Raw genomic sequence first — 26,961 nt, 5'->3', positions numbered from 1 at the left:
TCTCTGTCTTGGACTCCTTAATATATGATATATGATACATTATAATTGTAATTATCCTTTTTAATTCAGTGCATCCATCAAATTTAATACAGAGAAATTGATTCTTTTCAGTTTTAATTTAGTTTTGGACAAACTATTACGATACATTACATGATTCCCTTTAAATTACACCTAGCTCTGCTACAGTGATTTCACATTGTTTAGCTCATGACAGTGTGGTTCAAGTAGGTCTAGGCTAAACTGTGCATAACCAGATAGCGCTTAGACTCTTAACTGTTTGCAAGTAAGGTGGATGTTTCCAAAAAAGTGGATACAGAGTGAATATGGCAGATTTATCTGTAATTGATTTCAATATCTGTGATATCAGAACATGCATTCTGTGTTAGAACCCATCTGTGGTCAGAGCCGAGCGCATTCTGTCTAGACGGCTGTGTTCTCGGAGTCGAACGCTCACAGGCGGCCAGCGCAGTGGTCTCGCCCTCTGCTCCGTTGTCATGGTGATATTGAATGAGTGCTCCTTCAGGGTTGGCAGATGGAAGTGGAGAGGTGACTGTGCGGTCAGGTGGACCACTCTGAGCGAGTGTGTTTGCCTTCATTGGTTTGCTTATATCCCCAACGTATTTCCCTGTTTGTGGTTTGGAATGTGTGGAGCTCATGATGAAGGATTGGGGGTTTGTGGTTCACTGTTCTGCCATACAGATGGCATTTTTGTTGGGTTCTCTCTCCTTCCAGAGGCTTCATCTTGCACATTCATTTCCTTTCCTTATTTGCTTTGGGTGTGTATTTATCTATGTGTATGCAGGCATGTGTGTGTGTGTGTGTGTTTGATCTCTACATCTCTTTCCTCCACATCCTGAAATCTGGCCGTTTATTTTTGTCCACTTGTCCATTTGTAATGGACAATATTTACAGACCTATAAGTCATGCACTTTATAGCAGTCTGCTTGAGTCCTACTGTACTGTCAAGAGGGTATACTGAGCTGTCCAGTGGCACCTCAGTTGTGAGGGTATGGCCAATAGAGCACAGGGACTTTCTTTTCCAATTTACAGCCACCACAGCTTTCACATTTTATGGCCATATGAGAGGCAAGATGCAGATGTGTTTGTGTTTCTAATAATAAATGTGTTTCTTTTTTTAATGATATTCTTAAAGAAGAACACCGCTGTAAATGGGACTTTTGTTGTAGTAAAACATGATAAAAAGTACTTTCCTTTGATTAATAGCACACCTTCGTTCTCCCACAGCGTTCCGAGATCCTGAAATTTTATCAGTTTGTCCAAACACCTGTCAGACTGGGTGACACGGGGCATATTTTGCCCTGATGAATCGCTTTTTACACCGTTATCCAGCTCAAAGTAGCTCCACACCACCTTGCTAGAATCTGGAAAGCCCTGACATTTAAAACGAGGCATTAATAACTAAAAAAATGCACAAGAAGCTCATTAAAAACCTCCCATAACCCTAGCTTCAGCTACGAGCACCACCATCATTGTACTAAAAATAACATAGACATATATATACATAGACTCCGCATAGCCTGCTACCTGGTGCTGGCTGCTACGCTATGTGGAGTCTATGTATATATATATGTCTATGTTATTTTCAGTTCATATGTCTATGTTATTTTCGGCGCTCTGAGCGCACAAAATAAAAGAAAGCAAAGATGTTCAAAAGAGTATTCAAATCTGTAAATATATTTAAATGTAACTTTAAAAAGAGTAATAAATGTACTGTAAAGCATACACACCTAAAGTACAACTTGAGTTGTCACTAACCATCTACTCTGCCTTCCTGTCTTGAAATAAACGTGTGTGTGTGTGTGTTTGTGTGTGCAATTCATCTCACTCTCTCCTATGTAATCTGCTTTAAGCCCACCTCGCCTCAGTGCAGCATTAAGGAATCTGTAGATATAACAGTGGCATATATATAATTACATGCTCTAAATCGCTGGCTCAGTTTAGGTGTGAGTGAGGACAGCAGCGCCGACAGCAGTGCAGTCACCGCCTGAGCAAAGACGATGAAAAGAAACGAAGCGAAACTTAGCCTTGGAGATTTTAGAAAGAGAAATAGATTTTACGGGCGCATGACATTTACTGTTCCACTGAGCAGTAAGAGAGTAAGAGGATTACTGAATCCCACCACTTTCAAAGAAGAGATTGTGAAGTCCAAATACTGATAATAATAATAAAGTGGGCGAAAAGAGAACACGAAGAAAAGGGAGAAACACTGAGGCTATGAGGAATAGATAAGCGTATGTGGTAATAACAAAAACAGCACTAAACTAAACAGATGCAGGCACATCACTTTTGCTGTTTCTTAATATATATATATATATATTTAATATCTTTGCAATGATACAACACAGTTCAATTTCTGAATCTGTCTGTTTATCCCGAGATACAGGCATATAACTTGCATCCAGAGTTGAGGCTATAAAGTTTAATTGGATTGCTTCATTAAAAGTCATTCTATAGTTATACAATTAATAAAAATTAAGTAATTGTAAATAATTTCCTGGGTGTGCTGTGGTTAGTTTCACACAAAAATTTGATGGACAAGCAAATCCACTAATTAGTCACTAAGAGGCAGAAAACAAGTTTCTCAACTATGCTTTAATTTTACAAAGACATTGTATTAATAGAAGCATTAAATATGACACGTTGGGACGTGTGATAACAGGTCCAGTGAGTAAACAGCACCAGTAAGAAAAAAATTAAATATCAAAGTATTGCAATAATATTTTTGCAACACTAAATTCAAATCACTAAGGCATACTTAGTGATACATGCAAATGATTCACGCTCAGTCGTGACCTATTTAAAGAATTCCATACATTGACATAAATTGTATTACTCTCCTTTCCAAAGTAAAAGCAAAAAAGACATAAAGCAATAGTTCACTAAAATACAACTAAATAAAATTATAAATAATATAAGAGAATGAAAATAGACAATAAACATGGTCACAGATATAGACATACATGAGATAAGAGTCACAAGACAATAGTGCCATATAAGAGTGTATCCGTTAGTAAGAAGAGAGGAGCTAAAGAGTTAATGACAGTATTAACAGGACCCATATAAATATGAGAGGGGTAGAACATTTAGTCTTGATAACCAGCATTCTAAGACTTGAAGACTTGTAGATTCTGTGCCATTGCCAGATTACCTATCACTGGGTAAAAATGTGCTGGATACAGCTCTATGCCGAGATGTATGATCTGTGTTGTATTACAAATGTGTTACACGTGTATAACACACTTCTTATATATGAGTAGATCAGGACTTCCGGTGATGCCATGTTGAAAAAATCAGCTTAAAACTAAACTCTGTCCATCCTAATCAACATTATTCTATCAAAACTAACGGAATTGGAGGAAATTAATATAATTTACAATGGCATCTTCTTGCGTGAGGAAGACGAATGAAAATGGGAAGCAACAATCCCAAGCTTCTGAAAGCGATGAGGCTAATGCTAATATACGCAACTCTGAGATGATAATATTGGCTGAATTGGGGAAATTAAGGACAGATAATCGAGAAGGTCATGAACAGACCAGGCTCTCTCTCGCTGACAGAATTGGAATAATCAATGAAAGAACTGAAAGCCGAAATGATAAATCTAGAGAAAAGAACCACAGGAGGAAGTGGAGGATAACAGGAGGAGATATGAGAACGTATATGAGTAGCTTAATACATAAATATTGCTCATAATAATCTACATTTACAATAATCATCATTTATTGTTTCTGGCAACATTTACTTTTCCTCCAAATATCATTGTAATATATAATAAATGAATGATAATAAATTTCTCTTTTTCTCTCTTCCATTTCTCTCTTTCTCTCTATTTTCTCTTTCTCTTTTTTAGCAGATGTCAGTGCTCCTGAGGGCAGTAACGATAATGATGGCAGTGTGTGTGGCAGTGACTCCCCATTCTACAAGCATAGTGAAGGTGAGCTCCAAGACCCAGCATTATTCAACACTTCTCTCAGCCTATTGTGTTTACTGTGGTGTGTGGGTTTGTAAGTCATACTTAACTGGGTTGTTTCTCTGAACCCAGGTCAAGCTGTGATAGTAAAACAGTTGTTTTAACCAATCCTACACATCTGTACACACACACAGAGTTGCTCTTCTATTTTATAATGGGCTTATTTGTGTATTGTGTACACACATTGTTACCATCAGGATTAAGGGCTCTTCACATTTACACATTGAATGAATCACTGTAATCATGTAAGCACTTCACATTACCTTTTAGAAGGTAGAAACTACAGTAACAAGAGGAAATATTCTTAAACACACCCACAAAAACACAAATACACACATTCAAACACATACGTACACACACAAACTCACCTAAACATTAGTATTTGACCGTATGGGCATGAGAAACAGCTGTTATATAATAGTGTTTGCTGATTAATGAATGCTTCATATCGTTGTGTGTTTTTATGTGATTTTGTCCGTGTGTGTTTGTGTAGGTCACAGTATGGCAGAGACCCTCACTGTTGCCCTGCGTGTTGCTGAGGAGGCCATAGAAGAAGCTATCGCTAAAGCAGAGAGCTATAGAGATAGCCTGGTGTGTTCTTCTGCTATTACAGCTATTGATTCACTCATTCATCCACTTTTCATTTCATGCACACATTAAACTATCCAGCTGTGCATCTTTTAACCCTATATTCTCTATTGTCCATTGGAACATTAATCAGTGCATCTCACACATGAATTAATCTAATCATATGTTTATTTTATCATGCATTTATCCATCCCTCCAGCAATCTATCCCATCCACCTACCCATAAATCAGCTCCATTCATTCGTTCATTCATCTATCCGTGTAATATCCGTGCATTTATTCAGTTTATATTATTCATTCAAATATTTATCTTATATATATTTATCAAATATATATATATATTTGGAACAACCTGTTTTTAAAATAACATACTCTATTTCAATTATAGTTATTTAAAGTACTATGGTTTAGATGGTTAAAATAAAGGGAAAAGGGATAATACGAAACACTGCTGGCTTCACATATTGGTCCATTTACATTATCTACTGCAGTGCATACATCTTACCCCCTGCGTCCATTTATTTTAACCATCTGTTCACTTTTGTAATGGGTTTCTTACCCAGAAGCAACCACTGCTTTACCTTTTATCCTCTCCTTCTCTCTCTCTCTCTCTCTCTCTCTCTCTCTCTCTCTCTCCCTCTCTCTCTCTCTTTATTTATGCCCCCACATCTCTTTCTGTCCAGGAGAAACAGAATGAGGCTCGGTATCTGCGTGATCATAAAGAGGAGCTCATAGAGGAACTCGCTACTACTATCGTCCAAAAAGTGAGCATGTTTTTATGTTTCTTATTGGGTCAGCATCTTTTAATTATGTATGCATGTATGTATGTATGTATGCATTTATGAGAGCATAAAAATCTGTAATCTGTAATTTATAATTTTAGGAAAGTATTCAGCACATTTTCCCACTGTTCAGTTAAATTTGGCACAGAATAAAATAAAAAAAAAAAACACCAACGATCAAAATACCATCAAAAATGTGACTGTTTAAAATTTTAATGGTTATAGGTTCCAAGTGGTTCAGCGGGTTAAGTGCTGCCACTATGATCAGGAGATCACCGGTTCGAATCCTGTTCATGTAGCTTGCCATCAGCTACCGGAGCCCTGTGAAAGCACAATTGGCCTTGATCTCTCTGGGTGGGTAGATGATGCTCTCTCCCCACATCACTCCAAAGGGTGATGTTGATTAGCACATGGCGTCTGTGAGCTGATTTATCAGAACCGAGTCGCTGCGCTTTCCTCCGAGTGCGCTGTGATGCTACTCGGCAATGCTGCATCAGCAGCAGTTCAAAAAGAGGCGGTGGCTAACTTCACATGTATTGGAGGAGGCATGTGCTAGTCTTCATCCTACTGGTGTTGAGGCATCACATGTGACAGGGGGAGTCCTGATGAGTGGGTTGGGTAATTGGCTTTGCAAATTGGAGAGAAAATGGGGGAAAAAAAATGATATTATTAAAAAATATATATACTAATGGTTAAAATGTATACTATCTTCTGTGCTTTAATTAAAATGATCCATCATAAGTGCATCACTGACCACATACAATGATGTGCCAAAATTAATGGAACAGGAAATAGTATTGTATCCAAAGATTTTGTGACCAATCCATCTGGTATGCACTATCAAACGTCGCTCAAACTCTGATAATTCACAAAGCCTTGCCATGAGCATGCTTATAAGAGTTCAGTCTCACTCACAATATATCACCTCACAATTTATACAACTGCGGGTGTTCCCAAGGCTTTGGCTTATGATCAATTTACATTCTGCTATCCCTGCATATCCCAGAGTGATTGCTGTGATAAGAAAAGTCCACTACCCAAATAGTATCAGGTAAGTTTTGAGCCTGTGGTGGGTTTCTTTCTATAGTAGAGAGGATATCTATATCCAGTAGTGTGAAAGAGGTGAATGTGAAGAGGTTGTGTGATCTATGGTCTGTTGTTATCGTTGCATACTGTTTTTATTTTTCATGGCTTTTTGTGTTTGTCTGTCTCTCTCTCTCTCTCTCTCACTGATCTATAGATCATTCAGAGGGGGAAACGCACTGAGATACAAGCAGAGTATGACTTGGTTTGGTCTCAGGCTCAGAACAGCGAAATTCCATCCCCTACCTCAGCATCCAACACACACACCTCAGCACAGCACACACACACTGCTCCACAGCACTCACCTCTCGCCCAGGCCAGTGTCAAGAGCTCCTACTCACTGTGGGTAAGATATTCATGTAAACACACACACACACACATACTGATTTGCCTATAAACGTTTCCTCTATTCTCTTCTAGTCCACAAGTGATACATGTTTATCTGTCCGTAGGGTCCTATTCTATTGGAGGGTTGTCCACAAACGTTTAGACATATTGTATATCTATCTGACCAGTGCAGTGATGTCAGTAACGCGTTACTCTAATCTGACCCTTTTTTTCAGTAACGAGTAATCTAACGCGTTACTATTTCCAATCCAGTAATCAGATTAAAGTTACTTATTTAAGTCACTGTGCGTTACTCTCTCTCTCTCTCTCCACCTCATCTCCTCCACACATACACACACACCGCTCCCTTACCCCATTCCCCCTCCGCTCTTCCCCAATCACACGCGTCTCGCTTTCTCTCCTGTCTCTCTCTCTCTCGCTCGGCGTGTCTTTAGTTTCCGCCCGTTTTCGTTTTTCGCCAGTTCTCGGGTTTCGCCAGTATCTCTTTATAAAGGCGTTTTTTTTTGCGGCCGCGTCCCAATTCACTAGCCAGGGCAGCGGTCTGCCACAAATTTCCGGTGCTTTAAATGAACACTGTCAGAATTAAATCCTTCTCAGTAGTTGGATCCGGTATGGGTCCGTATTGGACAACGTCCGGACCCGGACCCGGACCGCAGTCTGCAAATATGTGATCCCTGGTCTAGACCATATACACGGTTCTGTTTTATAAAACCACTCCCTGCTGCCCTGCAGAGAACAACAAGTTCAATGTTCAGTTTTACAGTGTTAAATATGTCAGGTCAAGAAAGAATTTCTTTATTTTATATATTTTTTATAAAAACAAGTATTTATGTTTAGTAAAATCAAGAAATACCATATTTTAATTTTTTTTTTTTTTAATATGTTAAGTTATTTTTTTTTTTAATTAAAAATATATATATTTTTAGGAAATAGTTCAACTTAATAGAGATAAATTGTTGCTGTTAAAAGTGCATTTTACAATAAAGGGAGTATTGGCAAAACTGGTTGTAATGTTTATGTTAAGGCGGCGGGAGGTTGTGTCTGCAGCTGCTGAAAGTAACTAATAAAGTAACTTGTAAAGTAACTTAGTTACTTTTAAAATCAAGTAATCCATAAAGTAACTAAGTTACTTTTTAAAGGAGTAATCAGTAATCAGTAATCGGATTACTTTTTCAAAGTAACTATACCATCACTGGACCAGTGATCCTAGTCAGTTCATCAAGTTCAATCTATTACATTTTAAACAAGATATAGCCCTAAAGTTAATTATAAGTAGTGTTCTCAGTGTTATATGCCAATACAAAGCATCACATGACATCTTGCGACTAGAAATACGCTTTTAACCTTATTTCTATGATCTTATGTATAGTATTGCCAGAAAATCACTAAAATGACAGTTAATGAAATTGGAGAAAGATCTGGCAGGAAAAAAAAAACCTTTTTCAGCTCCAGCCCCTCAGTCTTTAAAGTTTGGAGCTCTTTTTTAATATATTTAATTTAACATGTTATTTAGTAATTGTGGATTCAAATATCCAGATTTGTTAATATGATTTCACTTAATCAAACAACATCCCAACATATCTAAACTTTTGTCTTTTGTCTGTAAAGTTAAAGTCTGTAAGAGACAGACTTGTGTCAGCATTTTGTTCTGGGAAGCATTTCTAACAAAAAACTATATTATACATATGTTTCAGAAAGATACAATTGTTCTTGTTGTTTTCTATCTAGACCCCTGTTAGACACCATGCCCAGTGAGAGTAAGTGTAGGTGTCTACTGCAGTCTGCTGGTGGAATGTGTGTAATGCAGCCTTCAACTGAAGCAAAAAATGAGTTAATCAATGTAAGAATGAAAAGAGGCGATCTGCCCGCTTGGCTCTGCTCGACTGAGCGCAGAAAAGCTTTAGCAGCCTTAAGCTCATAAAGCTATTGTGATTGCTGTTGCAAAGAATTCACAAAAGAAGCTTTAAAGTTTAACAAACTATGCTGAAATACTTTGGAATACACTTTACTGGGATGAATGGAAACACTGAAAATTCCAGTGTGCATTAGCACAGAGCCAGACCATTATAGGGCCAGTCTAGACTGAACTTTCTAAAAAACAACACACACCCAAACAAACATGTTTATACTCTACACAGCTTCTAATAATACATAATCAATTGGGCAAAGCATGGAACACACTAACATACTTTTTCATGAAAATATATATTTTTTAAATATTTGAGCAACTTTAATTAGTTTATGCATTCAGCGCTATATACAGTGTGTCAGAGCACTTCTTGTTTTGTTTTTTTTTAATACAGGCCCACTCAGCAGCATCTTGCCAATGGTATCTAACCCACAATCCTGTAATCATAAACTCTATGCTCTAACAACTGAGCCACCACTGACCACACTCAATCTCATCAGGCATAATACAGCTCTGAAAAAGGAAGATGGATGATCACAAGCCATCAAACCAAGCTGACTGCTAAGAGTTTTGCACCAGGAGTGGAATAAAGCTATCCAAAAGCAGTGTGTAAGACTGGTGGAGGAGAACATGCCAAGATGCATGAAAACTGTGATTAAAAACCAGGGTTATTCCACCAAATATTGATTTCTGAGCTCTTAAAACTTTATGAATATGAACTTGTTTTCTTTCAATTATTTGAGGTCTGAAAGCTCTGCATCTTTTTTTGTTATTTCAGCCATTTATCATTTTCTGCAAATAAATGCTCTAAATGACAATATTGTTTGGAATTTGGAAGAAATGTTGTTTGTAGTTTGTAGAATAAAACAATAATGTTCGACATATTGAAATATATAACTATAAATAGCAAAATCAGATACACTGATACACATCAGATACAATGGTCTTTTATTTTCTTTTCAGAGCTGTATCTAGGGCAATTATCAAACAAAATCTTTTAGGTTTAAAAATATTGTAATACTGGTATTTTTTGCCCATTAATACAGTTTTAGATGCTTTGGAGTAACATACCATGTTTGTGTCAATTGTGTTGCTACATCAAAAGTTCTTTCCATACCTGAATGAGCCAGTCTAGTTTGGTAGGAGAAATCAACATAGACAAAATCCAAAATGAAGGCTTAGAATTGCAAACTGTTTGAACCACGGTTTATGAATAATTCAGGCAAAAAAATATTGATTATTAAGAAAGCACTCATTTTAAACATGTAGTTGAACATCCAAAGTCAAACCAAGAACATCACTATTATTATATCTCCAAAAACAGTCTGTTAAGGCTGCAGCACTAAATCATATTCCCGGCTGTTAAAAAAATGCAGTTTAAATGTAAAGAGTGAACAACAGAACTGAATTGCTTCAGACAGGCTGTGTCTCTATGATATGAGGCTACAGTTTCTGAATTTATTTAGTGCCTTTTCTTACCAAAGTACACTTTACTGTTATGTATTTCTATTCAATTTACATTATTTTAGTTGTTTTTTTTCTTTCCTTTTAATAGGTGTGTATTTTTGTTTCTCTGTGTCTGTTGTTTAGAGATCACGGTCAGCGTTTTCTTTGACGAGTGACGAGTCTCCTGATAAAGCTCCTGAAGCAGACGAGCCTCCAGGAGGCTGTGAAGCTGCGGAACCAGAGCCTGAGATCCAGCTGTATTCCTCACTGAGGAGAGAGAGCCGTGCTTCATCTGTACCAGGCTGGAAGAGCGTGGATCGCCTGGACAACTCCTGTAAGGTCACACACACGCATACAACTCACATAACTTTTATTTCTATTATAAGAGTTAGGGGTGAGCGATATGGCTCTAAAATAATATCACGATATTTCAGGGTATTTTTGCGATAACGAAATACTTGGCGATATAGGAAAACAGAAAAATAATTAACTAATTTCAGAAATATGGTATAATATTATAACAGCATAATCATAATGTGGCAAAATAAATAATATAGCATAAAATGATATAATGCAGCAAAAAATATTGCAGAATACAGAATGCAGAATAGTGCATGCATATAAACTGCAAACTAAAACAATTATACAATAAATACACTTAAAGCTTCACAGTAAATAATAGACTACTTTTAAGACAGAACAGCCCTATTATCACAATATGGATTTTTAATATCATGATATTTCTGTGTCACGATATATTGTATACGATATAATATTGCCCACCCATAATAAGAGTTGCATTCATTTGTAAAATACACACAAATATTGTCACTGTTAAAAGACAAAACTCCCAAAAAGGTCTATTCTTTGTTTTTTGTTTGTTTTTTTTGTTTTTTGTCAATCTTGCAGTTACAGTTTGCATTGTGTCAAACTTTTGTAATGGACCGAAGGATAGAAATGCTTCAGTATGACATGAAATAAAATATTTTTATTCCATTGACTTCCATTAAGAGTTAAGAATGTTGCTGCCATTTTGGAGAGATGTGCTTTTGGGTGACAGTACTGGTGATATGTACTAAGCATATTTGGCTGCATGATGTACTGCAAAACACAGCATAAAACTTAAAAAAGAGGCAGGACAGCACACAATGGATACACCACATAAAACCACATAATGCCATTTACTTTAAATCAACTAAATACATAAACTAATTGTGAAATCACAGATGAATATGACATTTTATCTAAAATGCCTACTGATACTCTTGATCAGAGCTATCAGAGCTATAGAAAATCAGTTCAATTTTATTTATGTAGTACTTTTTACCACAAAAGTTGCCACAAAGCAGCTTTACAGAGAAAAACAGATCCACACCTCTTATGAGCAGCACCACAGAGATTCCAATTAGTGTTGTGACAACAGTGGCAAAGAAAAACTATCTTACATTAAGAGAAAGAAACCTGGAAACTCGGGTCCCCACTCGGGTCGACCTGCTTATTACAAACAAATAACAGAACAAAACAACAGTTCAGAGAGATAATGTGGAACAATAGCTAAAGCTAATGTAACAGGTACAAATTTCTGAATGCAAAAATGTGATGGGCACATTAATAAAGAGATATGGATAATATAGAAACAGGTACTAATCTATCAATGTGAAAAGATGATGAGCACATCATTGATAATGAAGAGCTATGGCTAATGTAGAAACAGATTCTGACTGTGTTAATGTTGATCAGTGCAGGGTTGTAGAGCAGAAATGCAACAGACAGCCAGGCTGGGAACATCAGGAACAGGGCATCTCCGTACATGTAGAAGAGATAGATAGAGGAAACAGAAAGGAAAGAAAGAGAAAAAAGCAGGAGTTAGAAAGGTAGTGTAATAATTCTAATTTCTGAGTAGAAGGACAGCTTTTAACAGCTGCCTTGCTGACTGTATTGTACAGGATCTATGATGGTAATGACTCTAGTAAACACTAGATGTCAGTAATCACCCATCTCTTGCTCGACTCATGTACACACACACTTCTATCAACCTATTTGAACATCTAGGTCTTCATTAAGTTTGCACAGATTTGCTGTGGTTTCAGGTGCAGTAAAGCCGTACCAGCAAAACTATGCTGTATGGACAAAAGTATTGGGACACCTGTTCATTCATTGTTTCTTTGAATATTAATGATATTAAAAATAGTTCATGATGCTTGATTCATTGATGTAACTGTCTCTATTCTCCAGAAGACATCGTAGTAGATTTTGGAGCTTTGTTTGTAGGGATTTCAGTTTTCTTCTGCTGAGGTGCACAAAAGCGCTGCGCTGTTAAGATATCAATGCGACAAAGTCAGAGCACACCTGCCTTTTAAAGGGAGTGATGACTGACACACCAGTTGTTTTTTTTTTTTTTCACGTTACACCCAAAACACACCCATGATGAATTAAAATAATTAGTATATGGCTTTTTGCACATTTTGAGCCACACATGCTGTATTTTCTCGTGCCCTCACAATACCAAAGACACACAGATACTCCTTAAATCAAGCTGCGTGATGCACAATTGACTGAAGCACTATAAGTCACTAAGATAGATAGATAGATAGATAGATAGATAGATAGATAGATAGATAGATAGATAGATAGATAGATAGATAGATAGATAGATAGATACCTGATTTATCCCAAAGGAAATTTAGGCATCCAGCAGCAACAACACAATACAATAAGAAACATACTCAGACAAATCAAAACACAGAAGAATAGAAAATATATAAGGCCATAAAAAAACTAACTATACAAGGTAAGGATCTATCTGTAAACGGAGCGGTGCAGTAGATGTTGCTAATGGTCATAAATAATTAAATAATTAACAGAGCAAAGTGCAATGTGCAATGACATTGATTACGAAAGTGACTGATGGGACATAGAAATATAATATAAATATGCATACGTTAGAAGACAGGCTGAACAAAGTCACAGAGCACATAACGCTGTGTATAGCACTGCTACACCGGTGAGGAAATAAAACAACACTTCTTTCGCATGACATCCACCTTTCCATATTATAAGAAACATCTGTCTTTCTCAATCATAGGGCCCTAGTTCTTACAGTTGACTGGAATTACACATATTCCAGGATGATGATGCCCTCTTTGATCAAATGCACACTTTATCTTTCCATCTACTCCTGTGTGTGTGTGTATTATTCTCACTCATAAGGTGTGTGTGTGTGTGTGTGTCTTGGTTCTGTAGGTGCTTCCTCGGTGCTGCAGTCTCCAGACGGCAACTGGATTGCCCTGCAGAGCTCCCAGCACTTGCGGCCAAGCCTGCTGGCCAAGCGTAAAAGCCTGGTGTTCAGTGTGCTGGAGAAAGAGTCGGGCGTGGTGTCTGCATACGACGAGATGGGCTCAGACTCGGACACTGAAGACCAGAGCAGCTGGGGGGTTGCGCTGCTGCAGTTCCGCAGAGGCCTCTCAGACGAGTCGTACTACACCGACTCCCAGCACGACCCGGAGTGGACGTATGCACGCCACCATCCGCCTGTAACTTCACCCTCCTCGGGCCAGTACACCAACACAGAAACCCTTAACTCAGATTCTGAGGCCTCTACAGCACCTCCGACCCGACCACGCAGGCCTACGCATAACATTCACCAGAGAAAGAAAGGGCTGTCTGACTGTCACCCACCCTACATGCCCTATACACCCTACAGAAACCCACCTGACCTCACAGTCCCGCCTCCGCTGAGGTCTGACACACTAGACGTCAACTTTAACCCCAGAGTGGGCGGAGACAGCAGCGAGGGGGAGGAGCGAAGCAATGAGCACATCAGAAGGTCACGCCGCCGGAGGAGGAGCAAGCGCGAGTTGGCTGAACAAAGTCACAGAGCACATAACTCTGTGTATAGCACTGCTACACCGGTGAGGAAAGAAAACAACACTTCTTTCACATGACATCCACCTTTCCATATTATTAGAAACATCTGTCTTTCTCAATCATCCAATTATATGCAATGGCCATTAATGTATATGTATTTTCCATTTCTAAATGGAACTAAGGCAGACCTCAGCATTGTATTAATCTTCTTTCTGCACTGATACACAGCAAAACCATTAATAATTCTGAGGTGTAGTTCATACACATTTCAGATGGGAATATTATTCAGCTGAGACTGAGATGAGATTAGTATGACCACCTGTGAGACAATATTTTCATTAAAGTGAGAAAACCTATATTTTTTTCCTCAAGAGCTCACACTGTAACTCTCTGATTTTAAGCAGGTCTTAACCATGTCTAGGTGAATTGAATTAATGGAGAACTTAATTAGTATATTTATTTCTGCTGGACTTGTATTTACAGCTCTGGAAAAAGTTAAGAGGCCACTTCAGTTTCTGAATCAGTTTCTCTGATTTTGCTATTTATAGGTAAATGTTTGAGTAAATGAACATTGTTGTTTTATTCTATAAACTACAGACAACATTTCTCCCAAATTCCAAGTAAAAATATTGCCATTTAGAGCATTTATTTGCAGAAAATTAGAAATGGCTGAAATAACAAAAAAACAGAGCTTTCAAACCTTTAGATAATGCAAAGAAAACAAGTTCATATTCATAAGATTTTTTTTAAGAGTGCAGAAATCAAGGTTTTCTTGGTAAAATCAAGAAACTCATCATTTTTAAGTGTTTCTTTATTTTTTTCCATAGCTATATGTGTAGTCATGTGCTGTAGCTGGCACAATTGTTATTATGCACTAGTTGTCATTTACATGAACCACTGCAAACTATAACTATACTGTATGCTAACTATATATACTAACTTGTAAAGAAAAGCAAAGTGAACCCACAAGTGTTTCTGATAGCGTAAACAGTGAAATAAGAGTGCTGTGCAATCTTTATGTATTCTAAAAGCAATTTTATACTGATATAAATTAGTATTGCACAATATTAATAGAAAATACTTGATTAAAAATATAATGTACATGATTTAGTCCTGTAACAAAATGAGCTTAAAGTAAAAAGCTATAATTTGGTAAATTGGTATAGTTAAATGATTAGTTTAAGCCAACTTTTAAATATCAAATGTTTTTTTTTTTTGTCAATTAAAAGGTTTTTTTTTAAGGAAACAATATTGCTGTACATCAGCTGGTGCTCAATGTTTCATTATTATCAGTGTTGGAAAGGGCAAAATTACATCATGCCTCCAGATTTTTATTTTTATTTTTTACTTTAGGGCCAAGTTGGGTATCTTTTTTACGACGGCGTTTTAGGGCCATACAAAAAATAAATAAAAACTGTTCACTTCGAGAATAAAGTCGTAATATTACGAGAATAAAGACGTAATATTACGAGAATAAAGTCGTAATATTACGAGATTAAAGTCGTAATATTATGAGATTAAAGTCGTAATATTACGAGAATAAATTCGTAGTATTTTAAGGGAAATGTAGTTCTAACTGCGTGGGTTGCCCTTTAAGAGCGGAGCACTGAAAGGGGCATTTTCCGCTCATTATCTGTTACAGGGCTAATCGCCATTTATCTATTATGTATTATCTACATTTATAACCTGCAGATTATTAATGTAGTGTTATAATTAGATAATACAGTGTCCAGATTTTCCCATAGCCGAGCCTTCAGCACCCCTGCCGCGAAAATCCTCCCGTGCGGGGAGAGCGTGCGCTGCGGCGCGGACATTTCCTGCCTTTTAGTTGGGTTTTTGTGAACAAAGGAACAGAAATAAAGTAAATTCCAGTCATGAATAAAGAAAATAAACCTGATGCAGGATGACTGTGTGTTAATCTATATCAAAATCAAATATACTGTGAAGTGTACGTGACATGCACGTCAATTATCTCAACAATGTGGAATTGTGTTCATTAATTTTCTTATTTTCAACAAACAAGAAGTATACATTATATACATATACTATTAAAAGACTTTGGTCCAACTGGACATTGTAAAAATGAGGAAATAACGATAATATAAAAATTATGTAATGCAGTGACACTTGTCTATGAATTGGTCATATAGAGCTGCTTTAAATCTGTAACACTATATACAATTAAAATAGCTGACTTAAAATAATATTAGAATGTTTTAAGATGTTTATTTGAAGGGGCAGTTTATAATATAATTTGTATCGATTTGATAATTTATTCCAGTACCTAAAAATGTGCTTTAAAAGTGACCAAATGTAATTGTATGATGTAGATGTAGACATTAATATCAAGAAACTACACTAAAGACAGTTATCCTGTTCATACAACTAATTTGTATGTCTAATATAAATTACACTTGAATGCAAATTAAATGTAAATTAAACCATTTAAACACATTATTTTCTGATACACCCTTACAAATCAAAACTGTACATAAACCGTGTAATCACAGATACTGTTTCTTCTCCATAGTGAAACGGCGTGACCAAGGTCTTTAAGTTTCCCATATGGTCACCTTTCACAGGTATATAATGATGGAAACACAAAATTGCATTTCATGTATAACATATGCTGTTTCTATATCTGATAAAATAGACTAAAGATCTGCACATTGTCAAATCACAGTGTCCTCCTTAAGAAACAAGTCACATGCCTCATATAAAATACATAGAATTTGTTAAAGCTATATTTTCGGAATTATGTGTTTATTAAATTATTTAACCAGGTTTAAAACGTGGAGGCTGACTGAGTGTATAATACTAAAAGTATTGCAGGGTTTTGTGTAAGGTTATATCAGTTTGTAAGGTAGACTATCTACTAGGAAATATTAAGAATATTTTAATATGAATTATGTTTATTTAATTAATATATGTTAGCTCTATATTAGTTATTGAGAAATTAATAAACACATTTCCACATTGCATAACTTTGACACGCATATCATGTTTCACAGTATATTTGATCTTGACAGCACAGAGACAATCATCAGTAAAATGTTTATTGTCTTTATTCATGACTGGAATTTACTTTATTTCTGTTCCTTTGGTCACAAAAAACAAACTAAAAGGCAGGAAATGTCCGCGCAGCAGCGCACGCTCTCCCCACACGCGGCAGGGGTGCTGAAGGCTCGGCTATGCCACCATGGGAAAATCTGGACACTGTATTATCTAATTGCAACACTACATTAATAATCTGCAGGTTATAAATGTAGATAATAAATAATAGATAAATGGCGATTAGCCCTGTAACAGATAATGAGCGGAAAATGCCCCTTTCAGTGCTCCGCTCTTAAAGGGCAACCCACGCAGTTAGAACTACATTTCCCTTAAAATACTATGACTTTATTCTCATAATATTATGACCTTATTCTTGTAATATTACGACTTTAATCTCGTAATATTACGACTTTATTCTCGTAATATTACGTCTTTAATCTCGTAATATTACGACTTTATTCTCGTAATATTACAACTTTATTCTCGAAGTGAACAGTTTTTATTTATTTTTTGTATGGCCCTAAAACGCCGTCGTACTTTTTAAATATTTCACTCTTTTTTTTTTTCCTCTGAAACACTTGGTGGTTCTAAAATGATGATGGTTTTAAAATGGAAGCAATGGCTGTAGAGCTGTGTTTTTTTTTTTACACCACCAGGTGGCAGTAAAGGGTCAGTGACTCTCAGTGCAGGAATCATGTACTTTACTTTATATTGTCTTATAAGAAATGTATCTAAAAGCAGGATTATAAGTAATACAGTGTTTTTTAAGGTGAGCACTAAGTTTGAGTGTGTAATGAAATTACGTCTGTACCGTTATATAATATATAATAATAATACACTCTCTCACTCTGTCTAGGAGAACAGTGCTCTCTTGCTTAACGCTATGATGATGCGGCGACAACAGAGCCAGGAGGCTCCGCCCCCTCTGCCCCCTCTCCAATATCAGACTCCAGACACTGTGACCCCACCTGAGGTTTTTACCCCTGGTGCCATGACTCCAGAACCTGAGTACCAGGACACGGTTGCCCCCAACTCCATGGCTGCCAGCCCACCCACGCACAACCAAGCAGCACCCACCAAGCCAGGGCCCACCTCACAGGGCCTCAGGTTCAGGGCCTCACCTGGAAATGACACCATGGAACAGGAACTGAGGTCTAAACTCTCCGAGCTGGTTGGCCAGATCAGCAGGGAGGATATGACATCATCCGAAGATGAGCCAATTAGGAAAGTCAGCAGTAGAGAGAGGGAGAAAGAAAGTGAGCGATTAAGACAGAGAGAGAGAGAAAAGCGAATGAGAGATGGAGAGACGGAGAGGAGCAGGAGGGAAATGGAGAAAGAGAGCGAAAAACGAGTAGAAAGGCAGATTAGCAGGGAACGGGATATAATTGATGTCGTGAGGCCGAGACATATTGAGAGAGAGCAGGAAAGGGAGAGAGAGAGACAGAGAGAAGTAGAGAGGGAGAGATTATTGAATGTGGAAAAGCAGCGAGAAGTAGAATGGCAGGTAGAAATAGAAAAGGAAAGACGGAGGGAAATGGAAAGGCAAAAACGAGAGCAAATGAATGGTCCTAGCTTAAAGATGGATCTGCAGGAGATACGCAAAGTGAGTGCTGTAACAGAAAACGGCAATGATGGAGTGATTGAGAAAGGGAAAAGTATAAAGGAAGGAAGTAGCGCAACAAAAGACAATCCAGGCGAGGAGAGGGTCAAAAGAAAGTTGATGCAGAGGAGCAAATCAGAAAGAGGCTCTGAAAGAAGGTCAGAACTTGTGGAGCTGAAGAAGACGAAGTCTATGACCGAAACAACAGTCAGCTCCCCTTGTGGTCCGGAGGAGCAAACGTCTCCACCAGAGGTAAGCAGAGAACGCACTGGACTAACAAGGCATTCCTATGAAGTTAAAGTGGTAGTTTGGCAAATAAATAAAAAAAAACATATATACATATATATATATATGTATATATATAAACATGTATGATGAAACAGGTGCAATCAGGTGTGCTGCTGATTGTTTCTAATAAAAGTCCGCAGCCACACCGGCCCAGTATGGACATTTTAAACACTGTTGGCATACCCACTGTTTGCTCATAACCCAACCCAGTTTATTCAATAGACCAGATCTCAGGCTATTAATATTAGAAATGTCGGTAACACTTTATAATACTGTTCCATAGTTAATAGGTAACTAAGCAGGAACTAAGCAGTAACTAATTAATAGTGCTGCATTAACACCTAAATATTTTCTATTAACTACCAGGGAGTACTGAATAATTACTCAGTAGATAGTACTGAACTAATGATTATAGTAGTTCACTATTAACTTCACAATAATTACTGAGACTTACATATCTCCCAGAGAACTACTTACTAATGATGTCTCCTTTATAATGACTATTCATTATTTACTGCTCAAATCAACATTAACTACTGAAAACCCTTACATCCCACCTGGGGAACTATAGATCTAAATCAGGCATATTTGAGTTAAATGCATATTAATTGAAGGCATATTTGAATTAAGCAAGTGACACCATTTGTAGTAGTGGTAACCTTAATTACCTTATTATCCTCAGTTCCTTCCAAATATTAGCAACATATAGTAAAATACTTCAGTGTGAATTACTCTGCTTAACCATAATTTTTGGGAGAAAAAAACAACATTATAACGTAATATTATTGCATAGAAGACATTGATGAAAGTTCTCCAGAAGGCATCTAAGACTCTAAGAATGACTGTAAGACTGTAATAATGTAACAATCATTGCTTTAATACTAGGTATCAGCCTTATAAAAGTGCATCTTCAGCGTTTGCAGTCTCACAGAGATTTATTTCATTGCGCACTATTAGGTTAATTACGGTAATTTCACAGCGGACGCAGCTCTCCTGGTCCTTCGTGTAAATTCTCTGCTGTGCTGCTGTGCGCTGCTGCTGCTGCTGGAGGAGGATTAAGAGAAACTCTGCTGCTTTCATATTTCTGTATTTGATTGAAAATAAACTAGTAATCAAGATATTGAGATCTTTTCCAGCTTATTTTACCCCTGGATCAGACGAGGACTCTTTGTGGGTTGTTAACCAGCTTTAGGATGTGTGTTAGCTATCTAAGTTAGCTAAGTTGTGTGTGTAGTTAGCGTTAGCCAGCTAAGTTAACTAGGTTATGTTTGTGTTAGTTAACTGGCTAAGTTAACTAGTTTATGTATGTGTTAGTTAGCTAGTTTAAATGTGTGTTAGTTAGCTAGGTTATGTGTGTTCGTTTGCTAGCTAAGTTAACTTTTATGTGTGGGTTAGTTAGCTAGGTTATATGTGTTAGCAAGTTAAATGCGTGTGTGTTAGTTAGCTAGGTTATATGTGTGTTAGTTAGCAAGCTAAGTTAGCTAGGGGAAATGTGTGTGTGTTAGCTAGGTTAATCGTGTTAGCTAGTTTAAATGTGTGTGTTAGTTAACTAGGTTAAATGTGTGTGTGTTAGTTAGCTAGGTTAAATGTGTGTTGTTATTATTATTATTATTATTATTATTATTATTATTATTATTATTATTATTATTAATGTATATTTCCCTTTATAATACTGTGACATGATCTGCAGTAACTCTGGTAAAGAAGAACTCAGTAACTCCTCAGTAATTAGTAATTAGTTACCATGTTTCTCACTTTATAATACTGTGGTATGATTTGCACTAACTCCTAAAGAAGAACCAATAACTCCTCAGTCATTAGTAATTAGTTACCATGTTTCTCACTTTATAATACTGTGGTATGATTTGCACTAACTCCTAAAGAAGAACACAGTAACTCCTCAGTCATTAGTAATTAGTTACCATGTTTCTCACTTTATAATACTGTGGTATGATCTGCAGTAACTCCTCAGTAATTAGTAATTAGTTACCATGTTTCTCACTTTATAATACTGTGGTATGATCTGCAGTAACTCCTAAATAAGAACACAGTAACTCCTCAGTCATTAGTAATGGGTTACCATGTGCTGCTGTTAACTCCCGAAAAAAGAAGACAGGGACCCCTTATTAATTATCTATGAAGAACACAGGGATGCCTAGTCCGTTATCTAACACAAATATTTATTCATTTAAACACAATTTCCCCCAGAATAAGGCGTAAAGCTGTACGTGAGCCATCACTTCTACTGAGCACATCTCCAGGAGGACCGAAGAAGAGCACAGGTTTAGAATAAACACCTGTAACACACTGACAGAATATTACAAAAATGGGGGTTAAGCAGACTACTGCACATTTCAGTGTGTCTAACATTTGGAAGATATTGAGCATACTAAGGTAAGTAAGGTTAATATATGATAAGTGGTGTCACTGACTTTAATATCACCACTGAATAACCTGCAGCAACAGATAAACACACTGATAGAGGCTAGGGTCCGGCGCTGTGGAATTACCGTAATTACCCTAATAGTGGGCATTAAAAGTCTGTGAGACTGCAAGGCTAAAGATGAACGTTTATAAGGTTGGTGCTGAAAATTAAAGCAGTGACCATTAAAACAAAATTGAGTACAGTCAGTCTTAGAGTCTTCTGGAGAACATAAATAATGTCTACTATGTAATAATATTACGTTATTTTTTTAAAAATATATTTTTCTTTTAAAAATGGGGTTTAAGCAGATTACGACACACTGTAATATTTTACTATATGTTGCTAATATTTGGAAGATAATTATGATAATAAGGTAATTAAGGTTACTACTACTACAAATGGTGTCACTCAAATATGCCTTTAATATCACCACTGATAGAATAATTGTTTGTGTAGACTGATTTAGATCTATAGTTCCCCAGGTGGCATGTAAGGGTTTTCAGTAGTTAATGTTGATTTGAGCAGTAATTAATAAGTAGTTATTATAAAGGAGACATCATTAGTAAGTATTTCTCCAGGAGATATGTAAGTCTCAGTAATTATTGTGGAGTTAATAGTGAACTACTATAATCATTAGTTCAGTACTATCTACTGAGTAATTACTCAGTACTCCCTGGTAGTTAATAGAAAATATTTAGGTGTTAATGCAGCACTATTAATTAGTTACTGCTTAGTTACTGCTTAGTTACCTATTAACTATGGAACAGTATTATAAAGTGTTACCGAAATGTCTATATTTCCAGTGTATATTTTCTGCATAGACATAATCTAGATTTTTAACATCTAAAAAATACAAGCTACACTAATTATCATCGAAAAAATAGAGCTAGAATAGACATAATCTAGCTGATATCAGCAGCTGTAGTTAACATCTAGCCAATTTAAGATGCAATAGTAAACATCTAAAAAAATATAAACTACACCAATTATCAAATTACCACCAAGAAATAGAGCTAGAATAGACATAATCCATCTGATGTCACCAGTAGTATTTAACATCTAGCCAACATAAGATGCCAAAGTTAACATCTAAAAAATACAAGCTACACCCATTATCAAATTACCACAAAAATAGAGCTAGAATAGACATAATCTAGCTGATATCAGAAGCAGTAGTTAACATCTAGCCAACATAAGATGTGATAGTTAACATCTAAAAAAATATAAACTATACCATTTATAAAATTACCACCAAGAAATAGAGCTAGAATAGACACAATCCATCTGATCTCAGCAGCTGTAGTTAACATCTAGCCAATATTAGATAGAATAGTTAACATCTAAAAAATACAAGCTACATTAATTATCATCCAAAAAATAGAGCTAAAATAGACATAATCTAGCTGATATCAGCAACAGTAGTTAACATCTAGCCAACATAAGATCTAAAAAAATACAAGCTACACTAATTATCAAATTACCACCAAAAATATAGCTAGAATAGACATAATCTAGCTGATATCAGCGGAAGTAGTTAACATCTATTTAACATCAGCATGAGCTAACATTTAGATAACAGTAGCTAGAGTAGTCAACATCTATTTAATATCAGCTAATATTTTGGTTAGCTAACATCAGAACTAGTAGATGACATCTGTATAATGTCTAGCTAACATCAGCCAACATTTAGTTAACATCAGATAGAGCAGAGTAGATTACGCCTATCTAATATCTAGCTAACATCAGTTTGAAATGATGATATCTGCCAACCATATCATACAAATTTACATATCAATCGTATCATTTTTTTTTTTTTTTTTTTGCTGAACTATTGCTTTAAACCTTCTCTTCTGTCTTTAAGACACACTCTACTGAATAAGGCTGTGATTGGTGAAAGCAGAATGGTGATAAGTGTATATAGGATGCTTTCACCTATCCGGTTCAGTATAGTGTATTATCAGTGATGAAAAGCATCCAAGAAGAGCAATTTTGGATGTTGGAATATTACAATTAAGGCTTATGTGAAAGCGCCTGCTTTTTAAGAAAGAATAACCTGCTTGCACTTTTTTTCCCCACTAACCACACCTCCACACTTTTTTTTAGTTACAGCTTATGTTCCTATTTCTCATCAGTGATGAGAAACTGTGACTAACTCCTCACACTGAGCAGCACAGAATCTGCACTAAAAGAGCATGACCAGAAAACCCCTCTGACACAGATATGGTGCTGAGTTCTGCATGTAACAAAGAGGCATGACTCAGCTTCTGCAGGTACAGAAGCTCTTGTGGACAGGTTGTGTTTAGTCCAGTCCTGTAGTCCTGTACCACACCGACTGCAGCCGTCCTCCAGTCCTCCCCTCAGTCTCTGTGGATTGTGGCCTTCATCGTCTTTGACTCTTATGTGCTTCTTGTTGTGTCATGTCCATCATGTTGATGTTCACTGTCTGTCTGTCTGTCTCTACTGTGCTGTTGCTCACTTTCTCTTTTTATATCGTTTTCTTCCTCTGTCACGCTCTCCCTTTTGTCTATGCCATCATTTTTCTTGGTCTGTTCTCCTCTCTACCTTTCCTTTCACTCACACCTGCCTCCCTCGCTCTCTTCCTTGTTTTCTCCTTCTCTTTGCACCACTCTTTTCTTTCTCTCTTGTTTATCTCCTTCTTTTCTTGTATTTTATCTCAAATTCTTTATCTCTTTTCCTTTTTCCTCACATTTTTCTTTCCTTTCTCTGTATCTCATTCTCATTTCTCTTTACCTTTCTTTTTCATGCATTCCTTAAATCACCCTCTGTCTGTCTCTGTTTCTCATTTCTCATCTGTCTTCATTGCTCATTTTTTTCTTTTATTTTCTCTTCTTTTATTTTCTATATTTTCTTCCTCCTACTACCTTACCTCGTTTTTGATTATAATTCCCCCCATCCCGTTTTCTTTTCATCTTTTTTTTTCTTCACCTGTTCCTCTTTTACATTTCTTTCTCTCATTTGGACTCTTTTTTTCTCTTTTTTTCTTTTACATCTGTCTTTTTTCACATTATGTGTTTCCTTTGTTTTTCTCTGTCCTTTTACCCTGATTATTATCCTCTTTCCATCTTGGTTTTTTATCTATTTGTATTTCTCTCTCTCCTCCATCTTTCTTTTTTTCACTTTCCCATGTTCTTTTGCTTTCTCACTCATTCTCTTGCTCTCTCTCCATCACTCGCTCTTGTTCTCTCTCTCTCTCTCTCTCTTTCTCTCTCTCCATCACTCGCTATTGTTTTGTCTCTCTCTCTCTCTCTCTCCATCACTCGCTCTTGTTTTCTCTCTCTCTCTCGCTCGTCTCTGTTGGTTCATCAGAGTGTTTGTGAACATGCTCTTCAGCAGAGGCTTCAGTTGCTCTCCTCTCTCCTACAGCAGGTGAGATACACACAGATCTGGGCTGACAGGAGAACAGGAGAAACACTCATACTGAATACTAACACACTCTCACACAGACTCACAAACTAACATGTCTTACACCCATGGAGTTCAGAGATCCCTTGATACTTGATATCTATCTGATAAATTTGTACACTATGCTTAATGCTACATGCCTATTCACTTCCAATAGTATGTTTTAAGTGAAGTGTTTTTGGTTTGCTTATAGTAAAAATATGTACCATTTTCATTGAAGAAAAATAACTTAAAAACCATGGTGAATCTCCACTCACTTGTAATAGGGAGAACAGCATTTCTGTCATTGCAAATTTGAATTTGAACTGCTGAGTAAAACATATGTGAAGCAGGCAGAATATCTCTTTTGAGAACTGCATAATTTTATTTTTCTGGAGTAGACTAATTTTACTCTGCTAGTCCACATGCTTCTTGCTTCTCATACTTTCAGTGATGGTTCTTTCAGCTTTTTCCAGAAATGCACATATTAAGCGTGTCCTCTAGTGGTGGCTGAAAACATGAATTACGCTTCCTGACAGTAGGGGGAGACCATGAGCAAGAAATACCAATTCTTTCATAATGCAGCTTTGAGAAACAACAATAGTTCTGTCCTGGGCTTTGGTTTATGTATCACCCAGAAAGGATCTAACCAGAGATGTTAGGCTAGGAGCAGACAATTCCAGTCCTGGAGAGACAGATTTCTGCCTGTGTTTCCGGTTTCTGTTTCCTACCCCTGTGTTGGGTTATTCATTTAAATGTCCTCAGCGGTTATCCCCGGTTCCATTAGAGCTGTTTCAGCTGCTCCTATTTGAAGCTGTACAGCTTTAAGTGCAATGGTGTAGTGAGCATTTTTGTCCTCTCTGCCCCCAGCTTTTAAATTTTGCAGGGATTTTTAGGTGGGACATTAATTATTCAGTTAAACGGTTTGGCATATGAATGCACAAGGTAAACCCCAGGGCTGCCTGTGGGCCAAACCACACATAAATCACTGAATGACCGAGAGAGCTGATCATTTGGGATCACTGGCAGTGAGTGATGAAACAATGGAATAACCAGTCTGCATTTGTGTGCATGAGCTTAATAGTGTGGGCTAATTAGGCATTTCTTGGGGCCTGAAAGTTGAAAGTTACATAATTATTCAGAAACTGAACTGAACTGACTCAATCAGATCTATTTAACAAAGTCATACAGTGCTTTACCTGGGTAACTGAGACTGGGAATAGGTAACTCAAACTTAATTCACCATCCACTTTCTGCACACCTATAGTGTTTCCCTCTTGTTTTATTATTATTTTTTACACAGGGAAATTTCTATGGGCACTAAAATGAATGATAACAAATCATGTGAGAGCTTTCTCACTGCTGAATGCTCAGACCCATCCAGAGTTTGTTTAAGATCTCCTCCCGAAAGTCTTGGTGCGATTGTTGTTGATCACATCCCGTATGATTACTGTATTCACACCTGCCAAAATCACACCAAGGGTAAAAAAGATACAGAGTTAAAGCAGCACTCCATAAGATTTTCCTTTAATATTTTACCAAGCAGTAGTATTCCTTAGATGGGAGAGGACAGAATATTAAAATGAATGGTACCAGTGTCCTGCTACGACTAGAGATGGGTATTGTTTTAAAATTTTCGATATTGGGGTTCCGAGTGGTCCAGCGGTCTAAAGCGCTGCCACTATGAGCAGGTTCAAACCCCCGCTCAAGCTTCCGGCGCTCAAAGGGAGCACAATTGGCCCTGCTCCCTCTGTTTGGGTAGATGGCGCTCTCTCCCCACATCACTCCTACGGTGATGACCCGGAGCTGATGTACCGGAACCGAAAAGAAGCGACTGACTTCACATGTATCAGAGGAAGCATGTGCTAGTCTTCACCCTCCTGGTGTGTTGGGGCATCACTAGTGATAGGGGGAGTCCTAATGAGTGGGTTGGGTAATTGGTCGTGTAAATTGGGGAGAAAATTGGAAAAATTTGAAAATAAATAAAATCGATATTGGTACCAGTATGATACCTTAAATTCGGTACCGATACCCAAACGACACTTTTTTTGATACCTTTTTTAAAATTGCAACCAAAAAGTAAAAAAAGCGATAATTATTGTCAAACAAAAGATTTATTTAACAGCCAACATGAGTAATCTCATTCTCATACTGTCACCACGAGAGGCTGCTATACTT

At 37.0% G+C, this 26,961-nt stretch overlaps 1 protein-coding gene across 5 annotated transcripts in view; it reads left to right on the top strand.

The window, feature by feature from the left end:
- Window positions 1-26,961, top strand: part of myripb (myosin VIIA and Rab interacting protein b) — a 226,130-nt gene that overhangs the window by 186,269 nt on the left and 12,900 nt on the right. For 2 of the 5 annotated variants that reach the window (XM_049463490.1, XM_049463496.1), the window contains 8 exons: window positions 3,872-3,955; window positions 4,485-4,582; window positions 5,263-5,343; window positions 6,602-6,790; window positions 10,292-10,481; window positions 13,391-14,058; window positions 17,925-18,920; window positions 24,709-24,768. In XM_049463490.1, the coding sequence (XP_049319447.1) occupies window positions 3,872-3,955; window positions 4,485-4,582; window positions 5,263-5,343; window positions 6,602-6,790; window positions 10,292-10,481; window positions 13,391-14,058; window positions 17,925-18,920; window positions 24,709-24,768 (2,366 nt within the window). The remainder of the gene's footprint in view (window positions 1-3,871; window positions 3,956-4,484; window positions 4,583-5,262; window positions 5,344-6,601; window positions 6,791-10,291; window positions 10,482-13,390; window positions 14,059-17,924; window positions 18,921-24,708; window positions 24,769-26,961) is intronic. The other 3 variants (XM_049463492.1, XM_022668832.2, XM_049463488.1) reach the window with 3 other exon arrangements.

The sequence above is a fragment of the Astyanax mexicanus genome, chromosome 1, assembly GCF_023375975.1.
Source record: "Astyanax mexicanus isolate ESR-SI-001 chromosome 1, AstMex3_surface, whole genome shotgun sequence".
NCBI classification, from domain to species: domain Eukaryota; kingdom Metazoa; phylum Chordata; class Actinopteri; order Characiformes; family Acestrorhamphidae; genus Astyanax; species Astyanax mexicanus.
Note: the sequence above shows the minus strand (reverse complement) of the source record. Positions and strands in the feature narration are given on the sequence as shown.